Source organism: Sapajus apella, unplaced genomic scaffold (assembly GCF_009761245.1).
Source record: "Sapajus apella isolate SASKATOON/1434 unplaced genomic scaffold, GSC_monkey_1.0 scaffold59, whole genome shotgun sequence".
NCBI classification, from domain to species: Eukaryota; Metazoa; Chordata; class Mammalia; order Primates; family Cebidae; genus Sapajus; species Sapajus apella.
Genome location: NW_022436999.1, coordinates 11,655,374 through 11,681,235, shown reverse-complemented (window position 1 = coordinate 11,681,235; position 25,862 = coordinate 11,655,374). Strand labels below are relative to the sequence as shown.

The following is a 25,862-nucleotide window of genomic DNA, read 5'->3' as shown; positions in this document are numbered from 1 at the left end:
TCCCCATCTTGGCAGGGTAAATTCCAGAGGTGGAATTAAATTTGCAGGTGAAAGTTATGGGGGTATGGATGGGCTTTAGCTTAGTATAAGGATGAGATTCCAACAGGACTGTTAATGATGGGGTGGGTATCATGGACGAAGTCTGCCTGTCATCTCCCAGGTCATCTGCCTGTCATCTCCCCTTTAAAAACCTCATCTTCCACGTCTGCACATTTGGCTTCTCTCTTTTGAAGCTGCTTTTTCCCATGTCCCATGATGCTAAACTTGGAGACTCCTCCAACCTCTCAGATTGCATTTTCTCTGGTTCTTTCTTTCACTCCTTAAATGGATTTGCTTTTTCTTTTCTTTTCCTGTGCTCTTTCTTGAAAAGTTTCACAGCTCTTAGTCTTAGCGTTTACCATTTGAGAAAGACTCTTGAATGATAACCCCAGCCCTATGTTTAACTACACAATTTGTCTTTATTTCCAACTTCTTGCCAGATATTTCTATTTGGGTACTTTTGTGTCCAAATTTAAACTCATTTCCTTCCCTTTAAAACATGTTCTTTCCCTGAGTTCCCTGGCTGATTAATGGCAACAGAGATTGGCAGATCTTTCTGTAAAGAGCCAGAGAGTAATACTTTTGTCTTCATGGGCCATAAGGTCTCAATCACAACTACTCATCTTGTAGATAATATATAAATAAAGGGGTGTGACTGTGTTTCAGTAAAACTTACAAAAATAGGCAGCAGCTGGCATAGGCCTTTGGGCTACAGTTTGCTGACCCTGATCTAGGTTAGGCCCCAAACTCCATATACCTTTGGCCTTTCCACTGCTTTTGTTTGCTCTCTTCACATGATTATCAATTTTCACTGATTTCACCCTTAGGAAATGGTTCATACTTCTAGACAATAGCTGTCTTTCAATTCATTGGTCTAGTTCCTTTCGCATGTTAATCTCTGTCATTTTCCATAATCAAAAACCTCTAGTGATTCCCCTTGGCCTGCAACCTAAGGTTACAATTCTCTGGGTGTAGTTCTTTCTACGTTTTGCCTCCAGCCTTCTCTGTTACTCTTATATGGACATTCCTCCAATGATACTGATCAAGTTTGTGTTCTGATATTGTTCCATCTCTTCTCACAAGGCGCTCCTGACTCAGAATGGTCTTACCTCCCACTAAATGAAACTTGCCTTCAGGCCTTAGCTCAGGGTCCCATTTCTGAGGTAAAGCTTTGCCCTAGCCCAGTGCCCAGTGCCCAGTGATTGCTCCTCCTACAGCTTTTTTTTTTTTTTTTTTTTTTTTTTTTTTTGAGACAGGATCTCTCTGTGTCACTCAGGCTGGAATGAAGTGGTATGATCACTGTAGCCTCCAACTCCGGGGCTCAGGTGATCCTCCTGCTTCAGCCTCCTAAGTAGCTGGGACTATAAGCATGTACCACCCCATCTGGCTAATTTAAAAATATTTTTTTTGTAGAGATGGGGTCTTATTAGGCTGTTCTGGAGCTCTGGCCTCAAGTGATGTTCCTATCTTAGCCTCCCAAAGTATTGCGATTACAGGTGTGAGCCATCTCACCCAGCACTGAATATTGTTTTTGATGTTGCCACTGTCCTATTCAGTTGAGACCGCATTGGGTTGTAATTTGTTGTTGGTGTTCCTCCCTCTCCAAATGAATTTTCAGAAGCTGCTAAGGATGGCCCAGTATGTGCTAAGATGTCATAGGTAATGGTCATACATCAAACTCTGTCTTTCCTCCAGTTCTGCTCATCCTCTTGGAGTCCCTGTCTCAGTTAATGGCACCAGGGATCATCATCTGCCCACGGACTCTGACTCCTTCTCTTTTGCCTCCACGCTACCTGCATCAGTTACCAAAAGTCCAGCTGCTGCTCCCTCCTATGTCTTTCTCCGATCTGCCCCCTCCTCTTCATCCCCTCTGCTGCTGACTTAGCTCAGGTCACCACTGTCTTTCATTCAGACCATTGGAGTAGCCTTTGAACATGAATTCCCAGCTTCTCCCCCCTTGTAATCCCAACAGCCCTGTTAGGGATCTGACATGTAGGTATGATCTTGTAACTTTGCTGATTGAAACCCCTCAGTGGCTCCCCATTGCCCTGGGATGAGGACCAGCCTGCCAGCATGTCATGAGGCCATTATTGATTAGATGCACTTTCCTCTGCAGCCCTATTTCTGACTTGTCTGATTTACACAGCTTACATTTTATCATCTGTAACCCTTGATACACCCTCTGTGCATCTGCGCATTCCTCCCCTCTGTGGAGATGCCTCCCCTCCCCAGGTCCACCTGGAAAACCTTCACCTGAATTTCTAGGCATTGTACAAATGTCCCCTCTTTTGCGGAGCTTTCATCTCCTTCCCTCCAGAAGACCAAGAGGAGTAAAGGTGTTATCATAGAATAACTGTTGGGATAGAGACATAGGCCCGATCTATTTTCTAGTGCTGCCTCAGATTCAGAGTCTTACAAAGTTGGCCTGGAGACTGAGCAGTGAATAATTAAGCAAACAAGTCTGTGAAACATCTTGAAATGCTTGTGTATGTTAAATATGTAGTTTCGACTTCTTGTTTTGGTTTTGCTGGAGCTTTTGCCTTTTTCCTCCATTACAATGGATGATGAGAATCAACAATGTAGAATTCTTCTAAGTATGTTTATGTCTTGTTTTTTAACCTGACATCTTCAGTTTGTTAAGGTATTTTTCCTTTCTTGTGGGGGTTCCCCTGCAAAGAAGGAGGCTCACTGTGGGGCCGACAACCACTCTCTCTAGGCAACCCAGAGAAGTGTGAAAGAAAGAAGGGGGCTGTGAGGCTGCAGGGTGTATATTACCCATCTCCAGCCAGGGTCACACCTGTCACTTCTGTTTAGTACTTCTTCCTAGTAAGGATAGTGTATGCTCCCCTTCTGGAAGGGTCTACTTAGCAGAAACGAGAAGGGGCAAGCTCATGTGGAAAGTTCCTTTTTGAAGGTTCTTTGATGTAGGGGACGCACAATTACTGTTCCGTGGTTTCCCTTTCTTACTCCAGGGTCTCCTTTGCCATGAGGTCTTTAGGGACACCTTATTGGAGGAGAAGAAAAGTACCTTCTTAGCTCCTTTTTGTTTTGTTTTGTTTTGTTGTATGATGGGGTTTCACTTTGTCACCCAAGCTGGAGTGCAGTGGTACAGTCATGGCTCACTGCAGCCTTGACCTCTCAGGCTCAAGTGATCTTCCCACCTCAGCCTCCCAAGGAGCTGAACTACAAGTGCATGCCACCACACCTGGCTGTTTTTTTATTTTTTGTAGCAATGAGGTCTTCCTATGTTGCCCAGGCTGATCTTGAACTCCTGGACTCAAGTGATCCCTGCTGCCTTGGCCTCCCAAAGTGTTGGGATTTCAGGCATAAGTCACGGCAGCCGACCCCTTCGTAGTTCTGGAGAGCCGAGTCCTGCCTGGCAGCCTAGTGCTATTCCAAGAGTTCTCTCCTGGTTTGCAGAGAGGACATTTGACTTCTGGAGGAGAACTCAGCCCACCCCTTTGGGCCCATTAGGAGCACCAGAAGCTCTGGACCTGATGGGCTGGGCTTGGTCTCTTCAGAGCCTCTGTCTTCATTCACAGAGGAGGTATCAGGTAAGCCTTCCAGCACAGAATTACATTATCTGAGAATTTAAGCAGAAGGAATTGCAGTGGAGTGTTTTGAAGAGTCTAAGGCATCCTTCAGTTAATTATATTTTTGATTCTTCAGATATTGGAATCAAAGATTGAGACACATACACAACACCATAGCACACATGAGACCATTTCTACCCTTAGCTGCCTACTTGTTAGAGAAAAAATAGTTTAGTTCTCAGAGGTATTCAACTTGACTATTCATGATTTTTTATTACGGGCAGAAAAACCTTGAAAAATTATTCTAATGTAAAAGAGTTTTACTTTTGCCAGAAGATAGCACTTCTTATACTAGAACCTGGGGGTAATGGGATCTGAGTTGAAATAATTCTAAGTTTAAATTTATAGCAACCGTGTGGATATGTTCAGCTGGGAGGAGGGAATAATTACTGTGAGCTGTAGGGATGTATTTTAGAGTTTGTTTCATAGTCTTCAGATGCCTACTTGCCTACTTGCTCTTTAAAGTTCAGAAAATGTTTAGGACTTGGAACCTTAGAATATTAGATAAAAAAGGATTTACAGGCTTAGTGTACTCTGTCTTTGAGATGCAGAAGCCGGGTGACCTCCCCTAGTGGCAGGTAGGCAATGTCAGAGTTGTGATCGTGGCCTGGGGCCCTTTTCCCACCTCCCCTCTGACCTCACATAGGATCCAGATTGAGCAGGGTAAAGGATGAACCAATGCTTTAATCACTAAAGTAATGACAGTGTTTTTCTTCATTTGAAAGTAGTCAGATTTGATAAGCCCTACTTTTCTCTTCGGTTTTTGCCATCATCGTTTTCTGAAAGTTTTTAATCTGTGATACCACTTAGTATGCTTTTAACACATAACACCTAGTCTGATTGTTATAGAATAGAGATGAAAGTAGAAGATTAGCAGGAACGTAATATTTGCTTCATGCAACTTCTTTTCCTTTAAAATCCTTCCCACATCAGGGGACACATTGTGTGTCTGCAGCATGTGACACTGACTCAGACTCTCCAGGCAGCTGACTAATGGTGCCTAAACTGCCTGCTGCATTTTCCCTGCCCCAGCACAGACTTGCTTAGCAGCTCCTGCCTCAGGCCCCCCATGGAGAGCCATCCAGTGGCACATCAGACTGGTGCCACTCCCAGTGACCTTGGCAGTAAGGAGTTGAGGCGGGAGCAGCCTCAGGTGCTGATGGCATGAGTCTTGCTGGGATCCCAGGAGGATGAGTGATGTGATGACCTCATGTGCCAGAAGCCAGGGCAGGCAGGCTTTAGGCAGAGAGAAGACAGCAGACAGACCTCAAGGAGATGCAGTCAGAGCAGCCTCAAGGGAGGCTGGTGTGGCACCAGCGTGGGATCTTCCCAGCATCTGAATGTTGGCTTGACCTTCACTGTTGTGTGACCTCACCCAATTCAGTAACCTCATGGAGCCTCTGGTTTTCCAGCTGTGCAATGGTGTTGGTAATACTTAACTTTACAAGTGGTGAAGGTGAGAGATAATGTAGGTCAAGCACTTAGCAGTTGTCCAAGCTCAAGACATAGCTGTTATTTTTATTATTAGGAACACAGCCTCAGCCAGGCACAGTGGCTCACACCAGTCATTTTAGCACTTTGGGTGGCCAAGGCGGGTAGATTGCTTGAGCGCAGAAGTTCAAGACCAGCCTGGGAAACATAATGAGACCCGTCTCTACAAAAAATACAAAAATTAGCTGGACGTGGTGGTGTGCACCCATAATCCCAGCTACATGGGAGGCTGAGCTGGGAGGTTGGCTTGAGCCCAGGGAACAGAGGTTTCAGTGAGCTGGGATTGTGCCACTACACTCCAGCCTGGGTAATAGAGCCAGACTCTGTCTCAAAAAAACCCCCAAAAACAAAAACAAAAACAACCCAACACAATCTCATTTTTCTTGTTACGTTATTTGTAGAATTTTTTTTTCTTTAGGAATTTGAAATTGGTTAGAATATATATATATATATATATATATATATATATATATATATATATATATTAGGAATTTGAATGCTCATTTTTAAGCCTGACAGTTTCAGGTGGAAGAGAATCATGAAATGCTTTATTATGTTTTTAGCTTCCTTTGTTATTTATCCCTAGAGTAAGACTTAGGAAAGCTGTAGAAAAGAGCCATCCAGCAAGGAATTTAAATTTTGTCAACTTCCCTATTACAGAGGTTTGCTCAAAGTTTATAGAGTCTAGATGAACCTTCTACCTTTGCCCAAAAAGTTGTTTTTTTCTTTTAATATGCTAGATCCCTCTGCTTATTACAGGCTGAAATGAATATTATGTAGCTAGAAGTTTCCTGTCTGTGATCAATTCTAATGGCTTTTGTGAAGGGAAATGGTTGTAAATTATTACCAGTTAATTAAATGAGTGTTTCTCTTGAGTCCTGTGTGCAGGCTTTTATCCAAGTCTGTTTAGAATCATGGAACATTAGAGCTAGAACATTTTTAGACAGCTCTTGTTTCATGGGCAGGGAGACTCAGCCAGGGATATAAGTACTTGCCCAGCTCCTGCAAAGTGATGCCAAGGAAAAGCAAACTTTGGCTGAGGATGTAGGAGTGGCTGTGCTGGGGATCCAGCCGGTACACCAAGCTAGCAGATTATAATTTCTAAGCAGTGAGCCCTGGTCATCCATATGTCACCGGTATTCCTTGGAGCCATCTTGGAGTGCTTTTATTTTTTACAAAGTGCTATCATGTAGGACAATTCTGTAGTAAATATTACCATTCCTATTTTTATAGGTGAGGAAATTGAGGTGGTCGGATGACCTTATTAAGCTCTTAGATCAACTCAACAGATATGTATTGAGTGTTTACTTGGTTCAAGGAACTCTGCTAGGCCCCTTGGGAATGTAATGTCAGATCCTGCTGGAATGGAGGTTATAGACTTACTGCAAGTGATGAGATATGTGTATGAAAATGTAAGTAATTGTTCAAGATATAGATAACTGTTAAGATGTTAATAGTTGAGATGTAAATTTTGAGACCAGAAGGATCAATGTGAATACCAAGTTCTGGCACCAGTTTCTTCCTTCAGCTCCTGAAGCTGCGTCATCTTCTGTGCTCAGTGACCCATTCAACCTGCAGCCCTAGTAGCTCCTCTGGGGAATCTTGAGGACCTGGCAATTGTCCCGACCCTGGAAATCATTCAGTAAAGGTTTGAATGAATGAATGAATGGATAGGTGCGGTGAAAAGGGACAGGCTTTCCAAGGAGAGAACACGGCATGCGCAAAGGTGTGGCCGAATGATAGAGCCAGGAGACGGGCCTGGCTAGGAGAGCGGGTTTTAAAAAGGGATTCTTTTTTCTTCTTTTTATATTTTAACTTTCCAAAGTGACAATGGAAGGAAGAGAATTTTGCAAACGAAGTTTGGATAGATGAGTGAGTAGGCAGCAAAAGGGGAGCCCAGCTAGAGCAGGGTGTGTTATTCTGAAGACACTGGGAAGCCAGTGGAGGCTTTGGAGGGGAAGCTGATGAGAGTAGCACTTTAGAAAAGCCTGGTGGTTTTTGATGGTATGTCCCATGACTGAAGGAGAAAGGATGAGGGAGGAGTCCTGTAGTGACAGGGATCCTAGAGTGATGGAAGGAACAAAGGGCAAAACAGACGGTCACAGTGCCTTGAGTCGGAGTGGCTCCAGGATTTTAAGCCTGGGAACCCAGAAGAATGTGGTTCTAGTGATTCAGTGATGACCACTAGAACCTTTAGGAGGAAACACGGGACTGGAGCCCTTTAAAGCTAGAATCAGTCCCTTAGAGAGAACCTAGCTTAGCCTTCCCAGATGGTGATTCGTGGTCTGGCTATATCAGAGTCACTCACAGAACTTAAAACAGCAGATGCCTAGACCCCATTCCCTTGCCCCAGAAAATTTAAAATCAGTAGATCACCTGTGGGGCCTGGGAATCTATATATTGAATCCCTCTCTGTGATTTTATGGTAAAAGAGGTTGAATGGCCTTCCTGATGTCACAAACTGGTCAGGGAAGAGCACCAGGACCCAGGTCTTCTCTGGCATTGCTATTACTCAGCCACAAGGTGGGAGATAGGGGATAAGTTCAGATGGGGAGTGTAGTATCTGAGGTCATAGTGATTCATGTGAGTTCAACAGTGATGACTCTCTGAGGAAGAGATTACTTGGCATGAGAACTCAGTAGGTAGATGGCTCTGAGGATGCACGTTGGGAACCATTCAGCCAAGAAATGCTTTCCCAAGTGGCTGCTGTGAACCAGGCACAGGGTTGATCTTCGGGGACTCAGAGTATAGAACAGAATAGTAGAAACAACATAAAGAACTCTAAAGGCTGAAGCTGTGTTTATATTTTGTTCTCTGAGCTGTTTTGAATTAATTTAGGTGTAACTTACAACATATGGGTTGAGATTCATTATTTTGGGTATGGATATCCAGTTGTTCTAGCACCATTTGTTGACACTGAGTTTTTATACTTTTGTTCATTTGTCTATTTGTGTATAAGAATCACATTTTTTAAAAGACCAGTGCTTTCTGGGTTTCAACAAGGGCCCAAGAGTTGTTCTTCTTACCAAGAGAAGTGGTTTGTAGGGCAGGGGGTTAGCGTATTTATCGCTCCTTGAATGACTGTTACAGTAAGAATACTAAGTGCGTTCATTTCTGTGTGAGGCTGCCCTAGACTGATGTCAGCTCTGTTCTTTTGGACACTCTGTCAGTGCATTTAGCTGATGACATAGCTAGCCTGAGGTCTTGACTTGGGGATCCATAAAACTGAGAAAGGGAGTGAATGAACTGTGACTGAATTTGGGATCCAGTGAACTCTGCGACCTGGAACAACAAGCCAAAATATTGCAGAACAGAAAAATGAAGCACTTAGGTTTTTGCGAAGGTTTTGAGCCTACCCACTGCACAAGCACAGGGTGTGGGAAGCAAAGCCTTATAGCACGTAGAAAAGATGCAGAGGTTTTAGTTGATTGTAAGCTCAGCCTGGGTCACTGAGGCTTCTCAGAGCGCCCATGCGGTCTCGCTCCCTCGGTAACGGGCAGTGTCACTGTCAAGATCAACGTTAGTGATAATCTCTCTCTCACTTGAGAAGGTCAGGTCACACACTCAGGTTGATTTCACCCTTTAATGGGGGTGTGGAGAAATTGGGTCAGGAAATGACCAGAATGGTGAAGGAGGAGAAAATCATGTTCTACATGAAGTTGCTGAAAGAGTTTGGGATACCCAGATCTATTTTATTTACTTATTTGTTCCACAAAGCATTTTCTGTCCCCTTATATGCAAGGTGGGGTCTTCAGGGACAGGACATAATGACTATTAACATGATGTGGGTTCAGCAGTGGTCTCCATAACAGTTGTGCAGTTGTCTACCTGTCTAAAAGAGGTTTGGGAAGGTCCCCATATATAGGTAGGTCCCAAATTGATGGACACATAGGAGTCTGACAAGTTAAAAAAAGGAAGAAAGCATTTCCAGCCAGAAAGATCACATGCCTCAAATCACTGGGTAATAAGCTACAGATGGGTAATGTGTAATTTTCATAATTTTGACTATATTCCCCAGTATGCTTCTTGATTCATAACACGTTTGGTTGCTCTCTCAGAATAAATGAAATAACATGCCTCCCTGGAGCATGTACAAGAATTAAGAGATGGGGATACAGGTTGTATGCAGCTGGAGTGGTGGGAAGAGCTTAGGCTGAAAGGTAGGAGGGGTATAGTGTCTAACGTTATGTGTTGGGCAAAATAAATTGAACCTTATCGTGGAAAGGAGAGGAAACATGGATGGTTTCTACTTTAGGAAGCCACATGGCCAGATTTTAATTTTTGAAACTTGTCACTGGCAGCAGCTGGAGGATGGTCGTCTGGAGATAGAAGCCAGCTAGAAGCCCATTAAGGGAGGCCAGATGAGCCACGGCAGTAGGACTGGAGCAGGAGTGGATCTAGGAGATACTTAGAGAGTGGGCTTGTTGGGATCTGATAGCGATTGCATGTATATGCTGAAGAGCTGGGCTTCTGGTATGGACTGCTGGGTACAGGGCTCGGGAGTGAGAGGAGGGCCAGGTAAGGGTGATGTCCTGGAAGCAAGGAATGAGAGATTCATGAAGAGGAAGCTGTCAAGATCAGATGCAGCAGATAGATCAACTGAGATGAAGACAGACACATCTTTGTATCTGAAGCAGGACGTGATAAGAGTTGCTGGAGCTGTTTCAGAGCTGGTGGGGCACAGGAAGGCAGACTGCAGGAGATGGCATGGATGTTAGAAGGTATAGAGGGATGTGATAATTGTTGTCAAATATTTGACGTATTCCCTTTGGCTGACAATTTGGATATGTTTTTTGAGTGCAAGTGATAGAAACCTCTACTCAAACTGACTGAGACCAAACGAATTTATAGGCTAAAATAATAAAAAAAAAATCCCAAAGAATCAAGCAAGTCTTGATCTAAGGGTTTAAATGATGTCATGAAGAGCTGGTCTCTTCCTGTCCCTCAGTTCCCTTTCTTTATTGGCGTCATTGTGTAGCTCAGTGAGGGGACCACACAAGTGCCAGACACCCCCAAGTTTGTGTCCTTCCAGACTGAAGTTTAGCAGAAGCAAGATCTTGTCCCTTCCTTGTAGATCCAGGATTCCTAGTTGGACCTACTTGGATTTTTGTGCCCAAACCTGAATCAGTAGATGCTGAGGGTAGGGAGTTGTAGTTATACTGATAGCCAGATGGAAGGAATGTGCCTGCTCCAGGCCAGCTGTGCAGAGTTCAGTGCTCTGACCTGCTGGGCCTGGTCACATGTCTACTCTGGTGCTAGGGGCAGAATCCCAGATGAGCCATTTGGACTACATGTGAGGGAGGAGTAGTTCTCAGATAAAGCTCAAGTGTTATTCCCAGAAGGTGGAATGGATATTCTAGCTAGAGACAGTGTCCACTGGAGCTGTGGAGGACAAAACTAAGGTAAATGAGTGGAAGTTATTATCTTGACGCAATTGTGTTCATAGAGAAAGATCTGTCTATGATGTACAGGAATGAAATAGGCCAGCTGTTAAAGTAGTGACTTGGCTGTGCAACCACCGTGAATAAATGATAACAGCCCATTACTAGTGGTTAGAAAGAATGGATAACCTCCAAAGCCATGTTTTTCAAACTTTTTCTCTGTAACACAGTAAGGAATACATCTTCACATTAAAACCCCATGTACCCTCTTATATGTATACAAAACTACACACAAAAGTTACATGAAACAGTGCTTTTCCTTACTACCTGTGACATGTTTATATTTTCTGTTCTGTTTTTATTCTACTTAAAAATCCCTATTGTGGGCTGGGAGCGGTGGCTCACACCTGTAATCCCAGCATTTTGGGAGGCTGAGGTGGACGGATCATCTGAGGTCAGAAATTTGAGAACAGCCTGGCCAACACGGTGAAACTCTGTGTCTACTAAAATTACGAAAATTAGCTGGGTATGGTGGTGCGTGCCTGTAGTCCCAGCTATGTGGGAAGCTGAGATAGGAGAATCACTTGAACCCCGGAGGTGTTCCAGCCCGGGTGACAGAGGAGACTCCCTCTCAAAAAAAAAAAAAAAAATCCCTATTGTGTGCAATCCACTAAATTGCTTTCATGTCTCTCTAAAAAGTTTCAACCTGCAGTTTGTAAAACCCTATTCTAAGGTTCAGTGTCTCACCACATCGGCCCAAGATGGACAACACTTTAAGACTGTGCTTAAATCCGGCTTTTCCACCACGATGGGTGGCATGGGTCAAAAATGCAGAGGGAAACCTGTTCTACTGGTGAGAGCTCCTGCTTCAAAGTGGTGGAGTCTCCTGCTGTCTGTCAGAGGAGCTCCTGAGCCATCTTAAGGTGGAAAGGCCTTTGCAGGCCCTCAGGGAAGTGTTGAAGGGAGTTTACGGGCTGGCTGTGGGCTGCAGGACGGTGGAGGCGGCCAGGCAGTAACTCCGCCTGTGCCAGCAGTAGTTCATGTTGTGAGGTCGTATGTATGTGTATGTATGTATTCTCTGGTAGGCCTTTATATTGAAGATGAGGGAGTGGCTTTTAAAAATAACATATTTTTGACTTGAAACAAGTCAAGGCAGAGAGTGGAGACAATTAGAGGTTGATATCCTGTTTAGTCATCTCTCTAGAGAGCTCTATTTTCGGAGCTGTTCTATAAAGGTTCACAAGTGGTGTTAAGATAGTTAAGAGGATATTGTTAACAGTAGTCATGATGCAAGTAGCTGATTTGAACAGGGAGGTGATTTATAGTGTGGTAACCACGTTGATAACAGGTTTTGTGCAGAGAAAGGGAGGATTGTAAGAATAGGTTGTTATACAGGTAAAGCTTTCTGAATTGGAACAAAGCAGGCATCTTTTATTTTGGAAAAGTATACAGTCAGGGTGTGGTGGTGACCTAGGGTAAGTCCAGTGCATTTAGGGAGCTTTTGTCATGGGTAGATATGATTTTTTAAAAAAAGCAAATAGTACTGTTAAGAATCTTTGAGATCAGCTGGGCATGGTGGCTCTCAACTGTAATCCCAGCACTCTGGGAGGCTGAGGCAGGGGTGTTGCCTGGTCTCAAGAGTTTGAGACCAGCCTGGGAAACATGATGAAACCCCCTATCTAAGTCAGGCATGTTACCATGTGCCTGTGGTCCCTGCTACTTGGGAGACTGAGGCAGGAAGATCACTTGAGCCCAGGAGGTCGAGGCTACAATGAGCTGTCAATCCAGCCTCATGTGTGGAGGCTATGTTAGAAATGCTAGGTCAGTGCCAGGCGCAGTGGCTCATGCCTGTTATCTCAGTGCTTTGGGAGGCTGAGGTGGGAGGATTGCTTGAGCCTAAGAGTTTGAGACTAGCCTGGGCAACATAGTGAGATCTTGTCTCTACATACATACACACTTCCCTGCAGACATACATATATACATAAGCAAATAAGCTGGGCATGGTGTCACATAAGCAAGCAAGCTGGGCATGGTGTCACATCCTATAGTGCTAGCTACTTGGGAGGCTAAGGCAGGAGGATTACTTGAGGCCAGGAGTTCAAGCCCGCAGTAAACTATGATTGTGCCACAGCACTCCAGCCTGGGAGCCAGTGAGACCCTGTCTCAAAAAAGAAAAGAAAAAAAAGAAATGCTAAATAATGATGTCATAGACTTTTCAGATTGGAAGAGTAAGGCTCAGCATGGTAAAGGACCTTGTCCAGTGGCCAGAGCCAGCTGTGGCAGAATCAGACTAGAGTTCATGTCCTGGTGTAGTAGGGGGCTCTTTCTACTGTACCATGTGACTTATTTGCAGCTTATTTAAATTTACCTATTTGACCAAAAATGATCATCCGTGTCTCTACTCAAGCTTCTCTATAGGTCAAGCTCCTCTTCAGATGACAGGTCAAAGGCAGAAATGGAGCCACAGCCAAAAAAAAAGAGAGAAAAATAAAATAAAAATGGAGCCAGGGGCTGAATCTAAAAAGATTTATTCAAGAACAATTGTGAATTCATGTATTTGAGTCCACAGGAGACTCATAATGCAAGGCCTAGAGGTGTTCATGGATAGTGAAGTTAGCATCCAGCAGGAAGAGGGGAGTCTGCCCACCTAAGCTAGTGGTGATCAGAACAGAGCCGGAGGGCGCTGTTCATCCTGGGCGCCATGCTGCATGGGGTCTTTAGGAAACTGGAGTATATGCGGAGGATGAGACCACATGAGAAGACTTCAAGCTGCATGGCTTGCAGAATGCATGTCTTGATATTTCAGCTGATAGGTAATTTCAGGTTATGTTGATACTCCCATGACTAGTCAAGAGTAGCAGCCCAGCACTGTGACTCGTGCCTGTAATCCCAGCACTTTTGGAGGCTGAGGTGGGCAGATCACTTGAGGTCAGGAGTTTGAGATGAGCCTGGCCAACATGGTGAAACTTCATCTATGCTAAAAAATAAAAAAACTAGCCAGGCGTGATGGCACACTCCTATTATCCCGACTACTCAGGAGACTGAGGCAGGAAAATTGCTTGAACCCAGGAGGTGGAGGTTGCAGTGAGCTGAGATCGTGCCACTGCACTCCAGCCTGAACAACAAAGCAAAACTCCCTCTCAAACAAACAAAAAGAGTAGTGAATGCAAGGCTCCTAAACTCCCTTCCCCAGTGCTTCCTTAAGATTGCCTAGACTTCGGTAGAAATATACAGCAGAGACTCTTTATACTATTTACTCCATAAAACTAAAGATTTGCAGTTGACCAAGCTACATGTGTTCATTACCTTGTATCTTCATTATTTCTCTATTTCATATTCTTGCCATGTGGCTTAGTAAAATGCTGCTCTTATAAGCCATATGCATAAGATATGGACGTCTCAAAAACAATCACCAAGTATATGGAATGCCTCTCTATATTATGATAAGCCAAAAATGGGGGAGAATAAAATTCAAGAGGAAGGAAACGGAAAAAAATGCAGTTTCTTTTAGATTTGCTTTTCAATCTTTACAGTTTTTTGAGGTTTTACTTGTTCCCCTGCCCCTCTACTGTTTAATGAAAGACTTCGATTTATTTGATTTGTGGCTGTGATTTACATATTAGGCCTTTCTGTGATGAGTTGTTTAAGGCCGACAAAAAGTGTTTTAATACTAAAATATAATATACAATTTTTTTTTCTCTTTCTAGGTGGATCTTGAGCCAGAAGGGAAAGTATTTGTGGTAATAACCCTTACAGGGAGTTTCACTGAAGGTAAGAATGAGTTTTGGGTGGTTTCCAGAATACATGTAATCTCGGTTTATACTCAGTAGGAATTTCTATCATGGAAATTATTAAAAAGAGCATGTTATAAGAGATGCTTAAAAGAATCACTTTCTTAAGTTGGGCTGGCTAGTATTTTGTTGCCCAGTGGTCTGTTGGTTCAGGTTGCCAAATTAAATATATTTGCTAAATCTGGCAATCTCACATTTCATTTAACACAGTCACCAAGTTTTTGTTTTTATCCAGTGTCATTGTAGCTGAATGCATTTTGCCTCTTTTTTGTTCATGACTGTGGAACTCTACTTTAGATCTTTGATTTTGTGCCAACTTTTAGTTTGCCCATGAATGTCTACAAAAGAAATTTAGGGATCCAGTTATATGTTCTTCGTAATCTCTGTCTCATTTGTGACCTGCAAGGGATTCTGATCCTATCTCTGGCTACCATACTCCCTATACTCTCATCCAATGTATTTTTTAAATGGAGGTAAAATTCATATGGGGGTGAAATGAAAGATCAGAAGTGAACAATTTGAATTTTGACAGATGCATATAACTGTGTAACCAACAGTCCAATCCAAGATATAGGACATTTCTGTTATTGTGAACATTTCCCTGTACCTGTTTTAATCCCCTGCTCCCAAAGGCAATACATAAAGTGCTTTATTTCACCATAGGCTAGTTTTACCTACTCTAGAAGTTCATTTAGGTGGAAATATACAGTATGTTCTCTTTTATGTCTGGTTTCTTTCACTCAGCATACTTTCAAGAAGATTCATATCATTGTCTATATCAGTATTTTTTTCACTTTGTTTCAGAGTAAAGTCCCATTATATAAATGTAGCACCTATTTGTTTACCCATTTTCCTCTTGGTGGACTTTTGGGGTTTTTTCTGTTCTTGTCTATTATGAACAATGGTTTTATTAACCTTCTTACACATAAATTTTTCTTGATATAACACTTCCATTTATCTTGGTTGATTACATAGGAGTGGAATTGCGGGTAATAAAGTAGGTGTATGTTAAACCAAATGGTTTCCAAAGTGGTTTTATTACACTTCTACCAACAATGTATGAGAGTTCCAATTACTCCGTATCTTTTTGCTTTGCTTGGTATCTTTAATGTACAGAGAAAAATGAATCTGTTTCTAGCCTGGTCAAATAAAATGAATGTAGTGTTATGGAACATTGTTGATAAAACATTGTCATCATGCACATAGAACATGGATCAACTATGGTAGAAAGAAACACCACAGTGAGAAAAGAGGCCAGAAGGAGGAGTGGGTAAGATTCTGAATGAGCTGAATCACCTCTCTGCATTAAGTTATAAGGGACCAGTGAAGTAAGGTGATGCATGTTAGACCAGGTCAGACTGTGCCATAATCATTACGTGACATTTTTAGAGCCATGCCAACTCTCTAGGACTAAATGCTTACCAAATACATCTAGTTGTTCTCATTGAATTTATTTCTTGGTGTCAGTGATAAGAATGAAATAGTAAGTCATACAGGGGGTGAGTTCTTACTAGGTCATTGCAATTGTTTCTTTAAGAGCTGACCTTGGGTAAAATTGTGAGATGAGTTTGCCTTTGGCACTTCCACCTTTGCTTTAAGCTAGCCGTTTCTGCCTACAGTTGTCTCTTACTGCAGTGGGAAGTCCAGTGGTCCCTGTCCGGAAAGAGTTGCTGATAAGGAACACAGTGAATTCATAGGCTAATTCACGCTAAAGTGATAGAGATTGATGTCTTAGTCCTCTACTCCTCTTAGGTGTGTTTGCATATTTTAAAAGATGCTGGAAGACCCGCTTTATCCATGAGAAATAGACTTCTAATGCTGACATTTTAATGTTGAAATCTATGGGTGGTGTATATTTTAGGAACCCCAGATCTGTTCTCTGTGTCTCTGTGGGTGCATTGTTTTTTCAGTTTGGCTCCTAGACTGGGGCTCAGCTTGAGTTTGCTCGTTGCTGCTGCCTTTAAAACACTGCTCCCTTGTCACATGCAGAGGAGGTGATGGCTGCCTCTCTGTTTGTGTTAAGTAAGAAGGAAATGGAGCCCCCCTCCCCATGTGCCTGCCACAGCTGTGACAGAAACCTGGGCCTGGCACTGTGAGCATGTCCCTAGCTTGGCCTTGCTCCTGGAAGTCACCTTAGATTATGCCCAGCCATAATATGACAGGTTGGCTGTCAAACATTAGGAGCTCTGGTTCCCATCTTGGATACTGAAAGCCTTCATAGAAAAGCAGTGTAAGGTCAGGCCTGCCCAGTGTGTTTTGGACTATGAAAAGGGCACTGTCCTGGCATCCTGTAGGCATTGTCAAAGCTCAGGAAATGTTGGCTGATCCTCAGTCTGCCTCACAGGATTGTCTTGAAGGTCAGATGATATAATAGATAGGGAAGTGCTTTGCAAACTATGAAGTACTATGTGAAGGTATGTTAGTGGGGCTTTAGTTTCCATGTTCCTATTGTCATAGCAAGGAGATCCCAGTCATTTCCCCTATCCCTGCCTTGGTACCATCTTGTATACTCAGCAGGTTTGTTTTATCTTAACATTGACTTTATTTTAGGCCAGGCATGGTATCTCATGCCTGTAATCCCAGCACTCTGGGAGGCTGAGGCAGGCAGATCACTTGAGCTCAGGAGTGTGAGACCAGTGTAGGCAACATGGTGAAACACCATCTCTACAAAAGAATACAAAAATTAACCAGGTGTGGTGGCGCACACTTTGTAGCCTCAGCTACTCAGGAGGCTGAGGTGGGAGGATTGCCTGAGCCTGGGAGGTGGAGGTTGCAATGAGTTGAGATCGTGCCACCACATTCCAACTTGGGTGACAGAGTAAGACCTTGTCTCAGAAAAAAAGAAAAGACTTTACTTTATGCAAGAAGCCTCAAGAATTTCTTGGACAGTGACTGGCATAATGTTGGCTTATCTCCATGCCTGTTCTCATGATCTCCTATGGAGGTTCTGCCATAAGCTCACATTCTATAATCTCCAAGCTCGCCTTTAAAAAAATTTACTTAAATTGAGCTGTGGTCTATGATATACAGGACTGGTATTGGGGCTACTGACTGCTACTTAACTCATTTGCTCTCATTTTTTCATCTTTCATTAATTATACTGAATTAGCTCAGGCAAAAACATTTTTGTTAAATGTAAGACACGATTGGGAAATGACATGAGAAAAATATGCTGGGTGCAGACCTATAATCACGTCATAGATGCTGGAGAGATAAAGATGAACAAGACATAGACACTCTCACAGGAGCTCATAGGAGGGAAGGTAGATACATATTATGTGTGCACTGCAGGGAGCCAGGTCCCATGGCAGGAATAAGTCCAATGCACATGGGACTATGTAATCAATTTGGCTAGAAGGATTTAGAGAAAGCTTGTCAGGGGAGGTGATGTTTAAAGCAAGTCTGAATGATAAATAGGACGATACCTAGAGGGGAACAGAGTTTAAGATGGGGAGACAGTTTGTACAAGAAGTGAAAAGGAGTGTGGAGGTGCTAAATGTGGGGGCTATGGAGGAGCTGAAGATGGGGGAGTGGGAAGGTGGGATGTGGCCAGAAATTTGGGAGGGCTTATGTGTGGGCTTTCTCAGGACAGGCTGAGTTTGTTGGTTACACCAGAATAATTATACAACAGTGCCACCGTTCACTTTCAAAAGGGTGATAGGTCAGGAAACAAATTGCACGTTCACACCACTTTTAGGCTAGTAGAAACGATGGGGTACCGATGAAAGGTTTTAAGCAGAGATCTGATTTGGTGGCAGTAAGTTCAAGGGTGGGAAAGGGGTGTTAGTTCATAAGAGTAGATTTAAGGTGTGGAGAGCCATTAAAGAGACTCAAAAGGTTGTCTCTGGGCAAGATTATTAGGGCCTGAATTAAGTTGGAACATGTAGGGGTGGAGAGGAGGGGGACAGCTTTGAGAGATGTCTGTGTAGTAACATCAGTAGGGATTGGCAATCCATTGGATATGGGGGATGAAGAAAGGGGAGTCTCAGATGATGCTCAGATGGTACCTCAGAGTCATCTACTGGGGTAGAAACTGGGGGAAGATGATTAATTCAGCTTGGGACAAGTGGAGTTTGGGGTGCTTGTGGGAAATCTAAGTTGTGATGTCTGGGAGAAATTGGAAATAAGATTCCGGAGTTTGGAAAGATGCCTGGGCCTGACATGTAGCTCCAGGTGCCAGGTGGAAGACAGGCACATGGATAAAGAGGGAGCTCTGTGGAGCATTAGAATGTAAGGACTTTGGCTCATAGATTATAATTTATTGAACCAACCAAAACTATGTTGAAGGTTTACTTACCGAACACCCATTTTGCTAATATATTACTTGTGCATTAGTATCTGAGTGCTTGCTGTATGCCAGGGACTGTTTCACCAGATGGTTTACTATCTTCCAAATTGGCACCAAAATGTTTGATAATGGAGTTTGAAGAAAGAACGGAACACAAAAAACTTTGAAAAATAATGTTTGGATTGGTGGTAACAGTGGCTTCTTCAAAGTTTGATGACACAGTATACTGTGAACAGGTTTATGCTTAATGCTGGGGTAAAAAGAACAGATGAACATACCCAAAACCTACAGTGAGGGGTCTTCATTGAACTTAGATAGACCAAGAAAAACTCTTTTACGATCATTGCTTTGTGGAAGTCTCTGACAGATCTCAATGTGTAACGTTATCAACTGGATCAGAAACCCCTCACTGTTGTTCATCTTGTTAAAGGTGTTGTCACTCTGCATCATGTGCAGAATTCCCCTAGGTACTGAGGCAGAAGTAAAAGTGATTTATTGTTTTGAAAAATCTGCCTAGTGTCAATCTTTATTCCATTCTAACTAAGTCTTTCTGGAGCTAAGAACTGGATCTGAAGTCTGATCAAATTGAAATGATTGTAGTGATGAAACAGCCCTGGATTTTTAATGTAGCCTTTAGATGCTGACATTGTAGCCATGTATATGATTGTCACTATGTTGGATTAGTTTTTAACTGGAAGAGCAGAGTGGCAAAAAAAAAAATAGATTGAAACAATGTAAACAGATGAAAATGCGTTAAAATGAAATTCATAACTGCTTTAATTGGAAGAGAAACAACAGAAAGAAAAGTGTGACATCATCTTATGTGAGAACAAAAAGACGTAGCTGGATTATTATGCTATTAAGAAATATGGTGTAAGATTTTATGATTCAAAGAGAACATAATTTGCAGTAAATGAAGTTTGCTTGGAATCAGAGAAACTCAAACTTAAATGGTTGGCCCACAAAGCAACAACCAGACGTGATGTGTCTCCTGATGCAAGCCCACACAACATCATGATCTTGCCAAGAAGTTGAGGTAGTAGGTAGTCTTGCCAAAAAATCAAGCCTGAGTCCAGCCAGGCTTTCAGATCCAACCACCAGTTTAGTGGAAATACAGGGGACAGAGGAGCATTTTAAATTACACCATGGGATGTAATCAGTAAAATCCAGACTGTGGAAAATTTTACAGGAAAAGAGATTTGATTTCTTCTACCACACATTGGAAGAAAAAGGTAAAGGAAAGAGAAACAAAATAACAAGAGAGAGGCCTATTAATCATTTGCAATATGTGGACCACCTTTTATCCCGATTCAAAGACAAATTATAAAAGAGACATTAACTCCCAGGAGGCAAGTGAAAAAATGGAAACAGTGCTTGGATCTGTGATGGTATTATGGAACTGTTGATGTTATTTAGGTGTGATTGTGGTGTTGTGGCTGCTTAACACAAAAAGAACATTCATTAGAAATACACTTAAAAATATTTACTGATGATATGATACCACATCTGGGATTTACTTCAGAATAATGCAGAGTTGGGCAAAGGGGACGGGACAGAGCTGAAACCGATGAGCCATGAGCTGTTTACTGCAGCTGGGTGATGGTTATATGTTGCATGTGGTTTATTATACCATTCCACTTTTGCATGTGTTTGAAATTTTCATTACTAAGTTAAAAAGTAAAATAAAATGACAAATTTCAAGAATATCTGCTTTTTAAAAACCAGAATCTGGGTTATGACATCAAAACGATACTTGAACTTGAACATGTTACCTGTTTTCATTTACAAATTAAAGCTGGAAGGTTTTTAAATGTATATATTTTATCCATAATTCTCAATTTTTATGTATTATGAAAAGGTAAGTTAAAAATTTTAAATGACTAAAGTGCAGTGCTGCAGAAAGATTTTCTAAAGTGCCAAATAAATAATAAGCTGTGAGTCAAAAACTGCAGGTAGGAAGATGTGAGTAAGAGAATTCCTTTTGTTCCATCATAAAGTTCTCACTCACAGTGAATGACAAGTAGATCATCTCCTACTAACACTTACATAACATTTTGCAGTTGCAAAGTTTAATTTTAAGATAGTTTCCTAAAAGAATAAAGTAAATCAGAAGTATTAATGGTAGAAGTATCTTTATAAAGATAGTAAGACAAGAGTTCTTAGTGTACATGTTACTTCCCCAGAGTTCCCAAAGCAAACATAAAGGTATTCTAATTTATACCAGTTTTGGGGGAAGAAAAACTTCTTCAAAAATAAAACCCTGAGAAGGAAACTGTTATTTGTGAATTTGAAGCTTCTTTAGAAAAAAAAGGCCCTTTACTTCTGCTAAAACCTTGAATCGTTCCCTTATTAGAGACATTTAATATATAACTTGGAATGGATATACATTTCTCCTGGGCAGACGATGGGAAGGCACTTGAATTTTGGCATCTGCTTTTTCTCTCTACTAAGGTAGTGCATGGTGGTGCAGAGTAAGAGTCTGATCTTTTCTTTTTATACCACTGCTTCAGTTTTTAGCTCACATTTCTTGTGTCAAACCCACTGATTTACAAATAATTATGTGTTCTGCTAAATCATTGTGGCACATGGACCAACAGGCAGATGAAGTGTGTGTTACTGCTTTGAAGCTGCAGCCCACAGTTACCCACTGTATCTAACACTTCTGATGCATGTCATTTTTCAAGAGAAAAAGTGGATCTCTGCTGGTAGTTGATTTACAGCATCCCTTTCTCGGGTTTCAAGCCTGGTGACAACTTGTTGATTTAATTTTTTAAAAATTTAACTTCAAAAAATTTATTCTGTTGGCATATTAGCCTGAAGAATGAGTGACCACTTTAGTTTTTGTGTGTGTTTTTTGCTGGCTTAAGCAGTTGTGGCTATCAGGCTGAAGACAGGGAATCGCGGGAATACAGAAGAGGAATTGGAAAGGGACAAATGATGTTTTTAAAGAATTGAGACTAATTGTCCCATGTCATAGAGGCTCACTCCTCTTCTCCATAATATCCAGCTCATTTGTTGAATGGCTTCTTAGGACCAGACATTGGAGTAGTCTTGTAATTTAGCAAATAGCAATGGGAGCCCTCATTTTATTTTATTTTCTGGTAGAGGATAGTCTCTTACCTAGTAATTGAGTACCTCTACATGATACTCAATGAAATAATGAGTATATAATGCTATATATACTCATTATAGCAATATATAATGAGTATATATATGTATATATATATATATATATATATATATATATAGAGAGAGAGAGAGAGAGAGGGAGGGGGAGAGAGAGAGAGAGCAATATATATAATGAGTATATATAATGCTATACATTATTTCATTTTCTCTCTATAACAAATTTCTGAGGCTGGTGTAATTCTCAGTATGCAAATGGAAACCAGACTCAGATATGCTAATTTTCTATGGTCTTTCCTAGATAGTAAGTGGCAGAGCCCAGGCACAAGCTCAGATTGCAGTGCTGAGATCCAAGATTTTTCTATACCATCCAGCTATCTAGAGGACTGTGGGGGGCAGCGTTTTATTTTATTTTATTTTATTTTTCTTTATTTCATCTTAGAGGAAAACTGTCCAAGGATAGTATAATCCCACCCTCCGGAGAGTCTTGTCTTTTGGGATGATGTCCTTTTGCAAGGCTTCTCTTGGGTTCCTCCTCCTTAAACCTGAGGACCAACATTCACCCAGGAAAGGTGCAGTGTTCTCAGACATCAGATATGAATGGGCCAGAAAGCTCTAGGCAGATTTAGTTTAAGATTTGCTCAAGTTTTGCTGTTAGTAGGTTCTCTTAACGTACATCTTAAGTTGGAACTCAGAAGATAAATCAGTGAGTTCAGCATAGGGTGGTATGATAGCTATATTTGCCTATTTATACTCCAGTCATCATTGGCTTCACTGTCCCGACTTCTCTTGTTTTGACTGACTATGAATGAAAAAAACTAAGTGGTGGCTTTGTTGGAAATTTTCAAATTCGTTCTCAAAGTGAGAGCCTGTAGATTTCTGAGAGTTACAGACATATTTTCAGGAAGTCTTCAGTTCAAAACTTTTTTCCTTATAATACGAAGATGTGATTCATCCTTTTTTCCCCCCACTGTTTGACATTTGCCCCAATGGTGCAAAAGAGAAATGGTGGGTAAAACCATGGCACCAAACTATAAAGTCATCATTGTATTCTTGATGGTCACTTGCAGGAGGAAAAAAGCTATTTTCACTTAAGAATGCCTTTGATGGAATAGTAAACATTTTTCATGTTATTAAAGCTCAACCCTTGACTATGTATCTTTGTAACATTCTGTGTGACAAAATGGGAAATATGCTAAAAGCATTTCTGCTTCATACTGAAATACCATCATATCTCAAGGAAAAGCACTTGTGTGATTAAGTTGTTAGCTGAGCTAGCCACTTTTTGCATGGAACACCATTTTTAATTTGAAAAAATGACAAACCATACTATGATACTTGCAAATCTGTCAGACATTTTCTAAAAGACAAATGAACTGAGCCTGTTACTTCAAGGAAAACAACTGCAAGTATTTGGTGCCAGTGATAAAATCAGAGCCTTCAAACCATAATTAGAATTTTGGAAAGTTTATATCCACCATTGTGAGGTTAACAACTTCCCAGTACTTAGTCTTTTCTCATGAGCTTGTTGTTATTAACAATTGTAATTTTTAAAAATTGTGTTATGAGATGTCAGCATTTAGAAGATGACTTCCAATGATTCAGTGAACACATATTTTCACATGGCCAATATGAGATGTTATAAAATCATGTATGGGTCAAGGATCCCTTGAAAGCGTAAGGTAGACTAATTGATTTTAATGTAAAAGTAGGAGAGGTTCATTGATACAGTTTTATGTTGCAACCAACTTTTGAGAAACTACTGCTTGTTTAACGTTATGTAGTATTAAGAATATCCGCAATTATCTGAAAAATCTGTTAAAATATGTATCTTAAAATTACTCTGTCTGAGGCTGGACTGTATTCATGTACTTCAGCTAGAACATTGCAATGGATTGACTACAGAAGCAGGTATAACAATCTAGCTGTCTTTTAAGTCAGACATTAAAGAGATTTGCAAATTGTAAAATAAATGCCACTCTTTTCGTCTTGGGGGGATGTTTGAAAATGTAATTATCTTTTATTAAAATGTTTATACTAACAGGTAATTGAATTGTTATTATTTTTAGTAAATGAATAAATATGTTTAAATGTCTCCATTTAAATTCCTAATTTGACAAATATCAATAGAACCCATACAAACCAAAACTCTTTGAGATCTAATATTTTTTAAGACTATAAAGGAGTCCTCAGACCAAAATATTTTACAATTTCTAGGTTAATCTTTTTAAATGTTCTTTCAAAAGCCCAGTGCTTTAAATTTTAATGACCACAGGGAGAAGGAACCACACATATTTGTGTATGTTATAATCAGAAAAAAAATATGTACAATTAGGTGATACAGTGACAGAATTAATTGTCGTTTTTTTGAAACTATCATTCTTTTTGTTTCTGATTATTTTTACTGGGCAAGGTACTTTCTCAGCCAGTTTTTGTTATAAGCCTGTCCTCATAAAAATAAGGTCAGGAAGTGACACCAAAACAACTCAGAAGCCTATGGTGGTTTCTAGCTTTAGAGCTACCTCTTACAGATAGCTTCATGCTAAACCTTTGCTTGATTTGAGCAGAACAAGGCCATCACAATGCTTCTGAGCAAGTGGTCAGTGCTGTAAGCACTAAAAACTGAACCTCAAAAACAGCTCAAGATCTAAGGGCAGAGCCTCAGGAGAGACATTTCTATGGCACTCACTTACTGACTAAAATTCTCCTTTTGTAGGCAAAAGTTTCAAGGTTCTTGAAAAACAGGCTGACTCATTTGTTAGTTTTTAAGCTTCATTCTTTTTTCCTTGAAATTATAGTGCTGTAGTATTCTCTTCATGGAACTGAGGTTTGAGTAAAACAAGAATGATTTAATTTTTTGATAGAAAAGTTAATTGCTCCAGCATCTGTTTTCATTATACTACCATTTTATTTCCAGCAACCCCTTATCTCTCTGCTCTTTTGTTTCAAATGAACAAGACAGTAGAGTTTTTGTTTTCCAGGCCTCTTGCTTTGGTAGTCCTTTTCCTAAGCTTTCCCTAGTAACACCCTGTGTGAGTGGACAGGTGGGAGGTAGGAAGACCTGTTTCTTCTCTTCTCCCATGAAACTTGTCTTCAGCATCATTCTTTCATCATGGTGTCTTGAGATTTCTGTTCGGCTCTCAAGTCAGCAGTGGATGACCCGCTGCATAAAATTGAAGGGGAGTATGGGGCATGGACAACAGTGGCCTGAGGTTACAGATACATTCTTTGTATATGTCAGAGGCTGCCTTAGATTTTGTAAGTGGAAGCTTAGTTCTCATAGGATTTTGAAGAAAGTCAGTTGCCACCTCTAGGAATTTTCATTTGTTTACAAAATGTACTGGGTCAACAAATTCATGATAACGACTTTCTCCACTTTTGTGAATTCAGGAGGCAACTCCCAGTTTAATAAGCATTAAAAGTTCAAATTAACTGTCTGGAAATCTATAACAAGTCCATGTACTGCTAAATATAATTAGCTGTAGTTCGGTTCTAATTATGGATTATTAAGAAATTACTTTTATTTGAGCACCTCACCCATCTAAAATATAGTCAGAAAATTTCGGTACGGCTGGAATTTATTTTTTTTTTATTTTTATTTTTTTTGAGACAGAGTCTCACTCTTGTCACCCAGGCTGCAGTGCAGTGGCACGATGTTAGCTCACTGCAACCTCTGCCTTTCAGTTCAAGTGATTCTCCTGCTTCAGTCTCCCGAGTAGCTGGAATTACAGGCATATAGCACCATGCCTGGTTAATTTTTGTATTTTTAGTAGAGATGGGATTTCACCATGTTTGCCAGGCTGGTCTCAAACTTCTGACCTCAAGTGATCCACATGCCTTGGCCTCCCCAAGTGCTGGCATTACAGATGTGAGCTACCATGCCTGGCCAAATCTTTGGTTCTTGAGCTAGTTGTGAACTATCATTTGTTGAGGAGTTTTAATAAATGTTAGTGATACATCTCTACTAAATAACTGGAGAGGTAAGTAGGTTGGAGCTCAATCTGGGTACCTTGTAGGGACTTAATACGTAACTTTTGGAAGGTTGTTTCTTATTGAATTGATGATATTTCATGTTTCATGTAAATGTGGATCCTTCCATTATGTGAGTCCTAAGGTTTGGGATTTATCAAGTACTGAGAGCAGGAGCTTCAAA

The 25,862-nt window shown here is 41.1% G+C and overlaps 1 protein-coding gene across 1 annotated transcript in view; it reads left to right on the top strand.

The window, feature by feature from the left end:
* Nucleotides 1–25,862, top strand: part of PRKCH (protein kinase C eta) — a 245,017-nt gene that overhangs the window by 63,542 nt on the left and 155,613 nt on the right. The window contains exon 2 of the mRNA XM_032246108.1: nt 14,212–14,275. Within this exon, the coding sequence (XP_032101999.1) occupies nt 14,212–14,275 (64 nt within the window). The remainder of the gene's footprint in view (nt 1–14,211; nt 14,276–25,862) is intronic.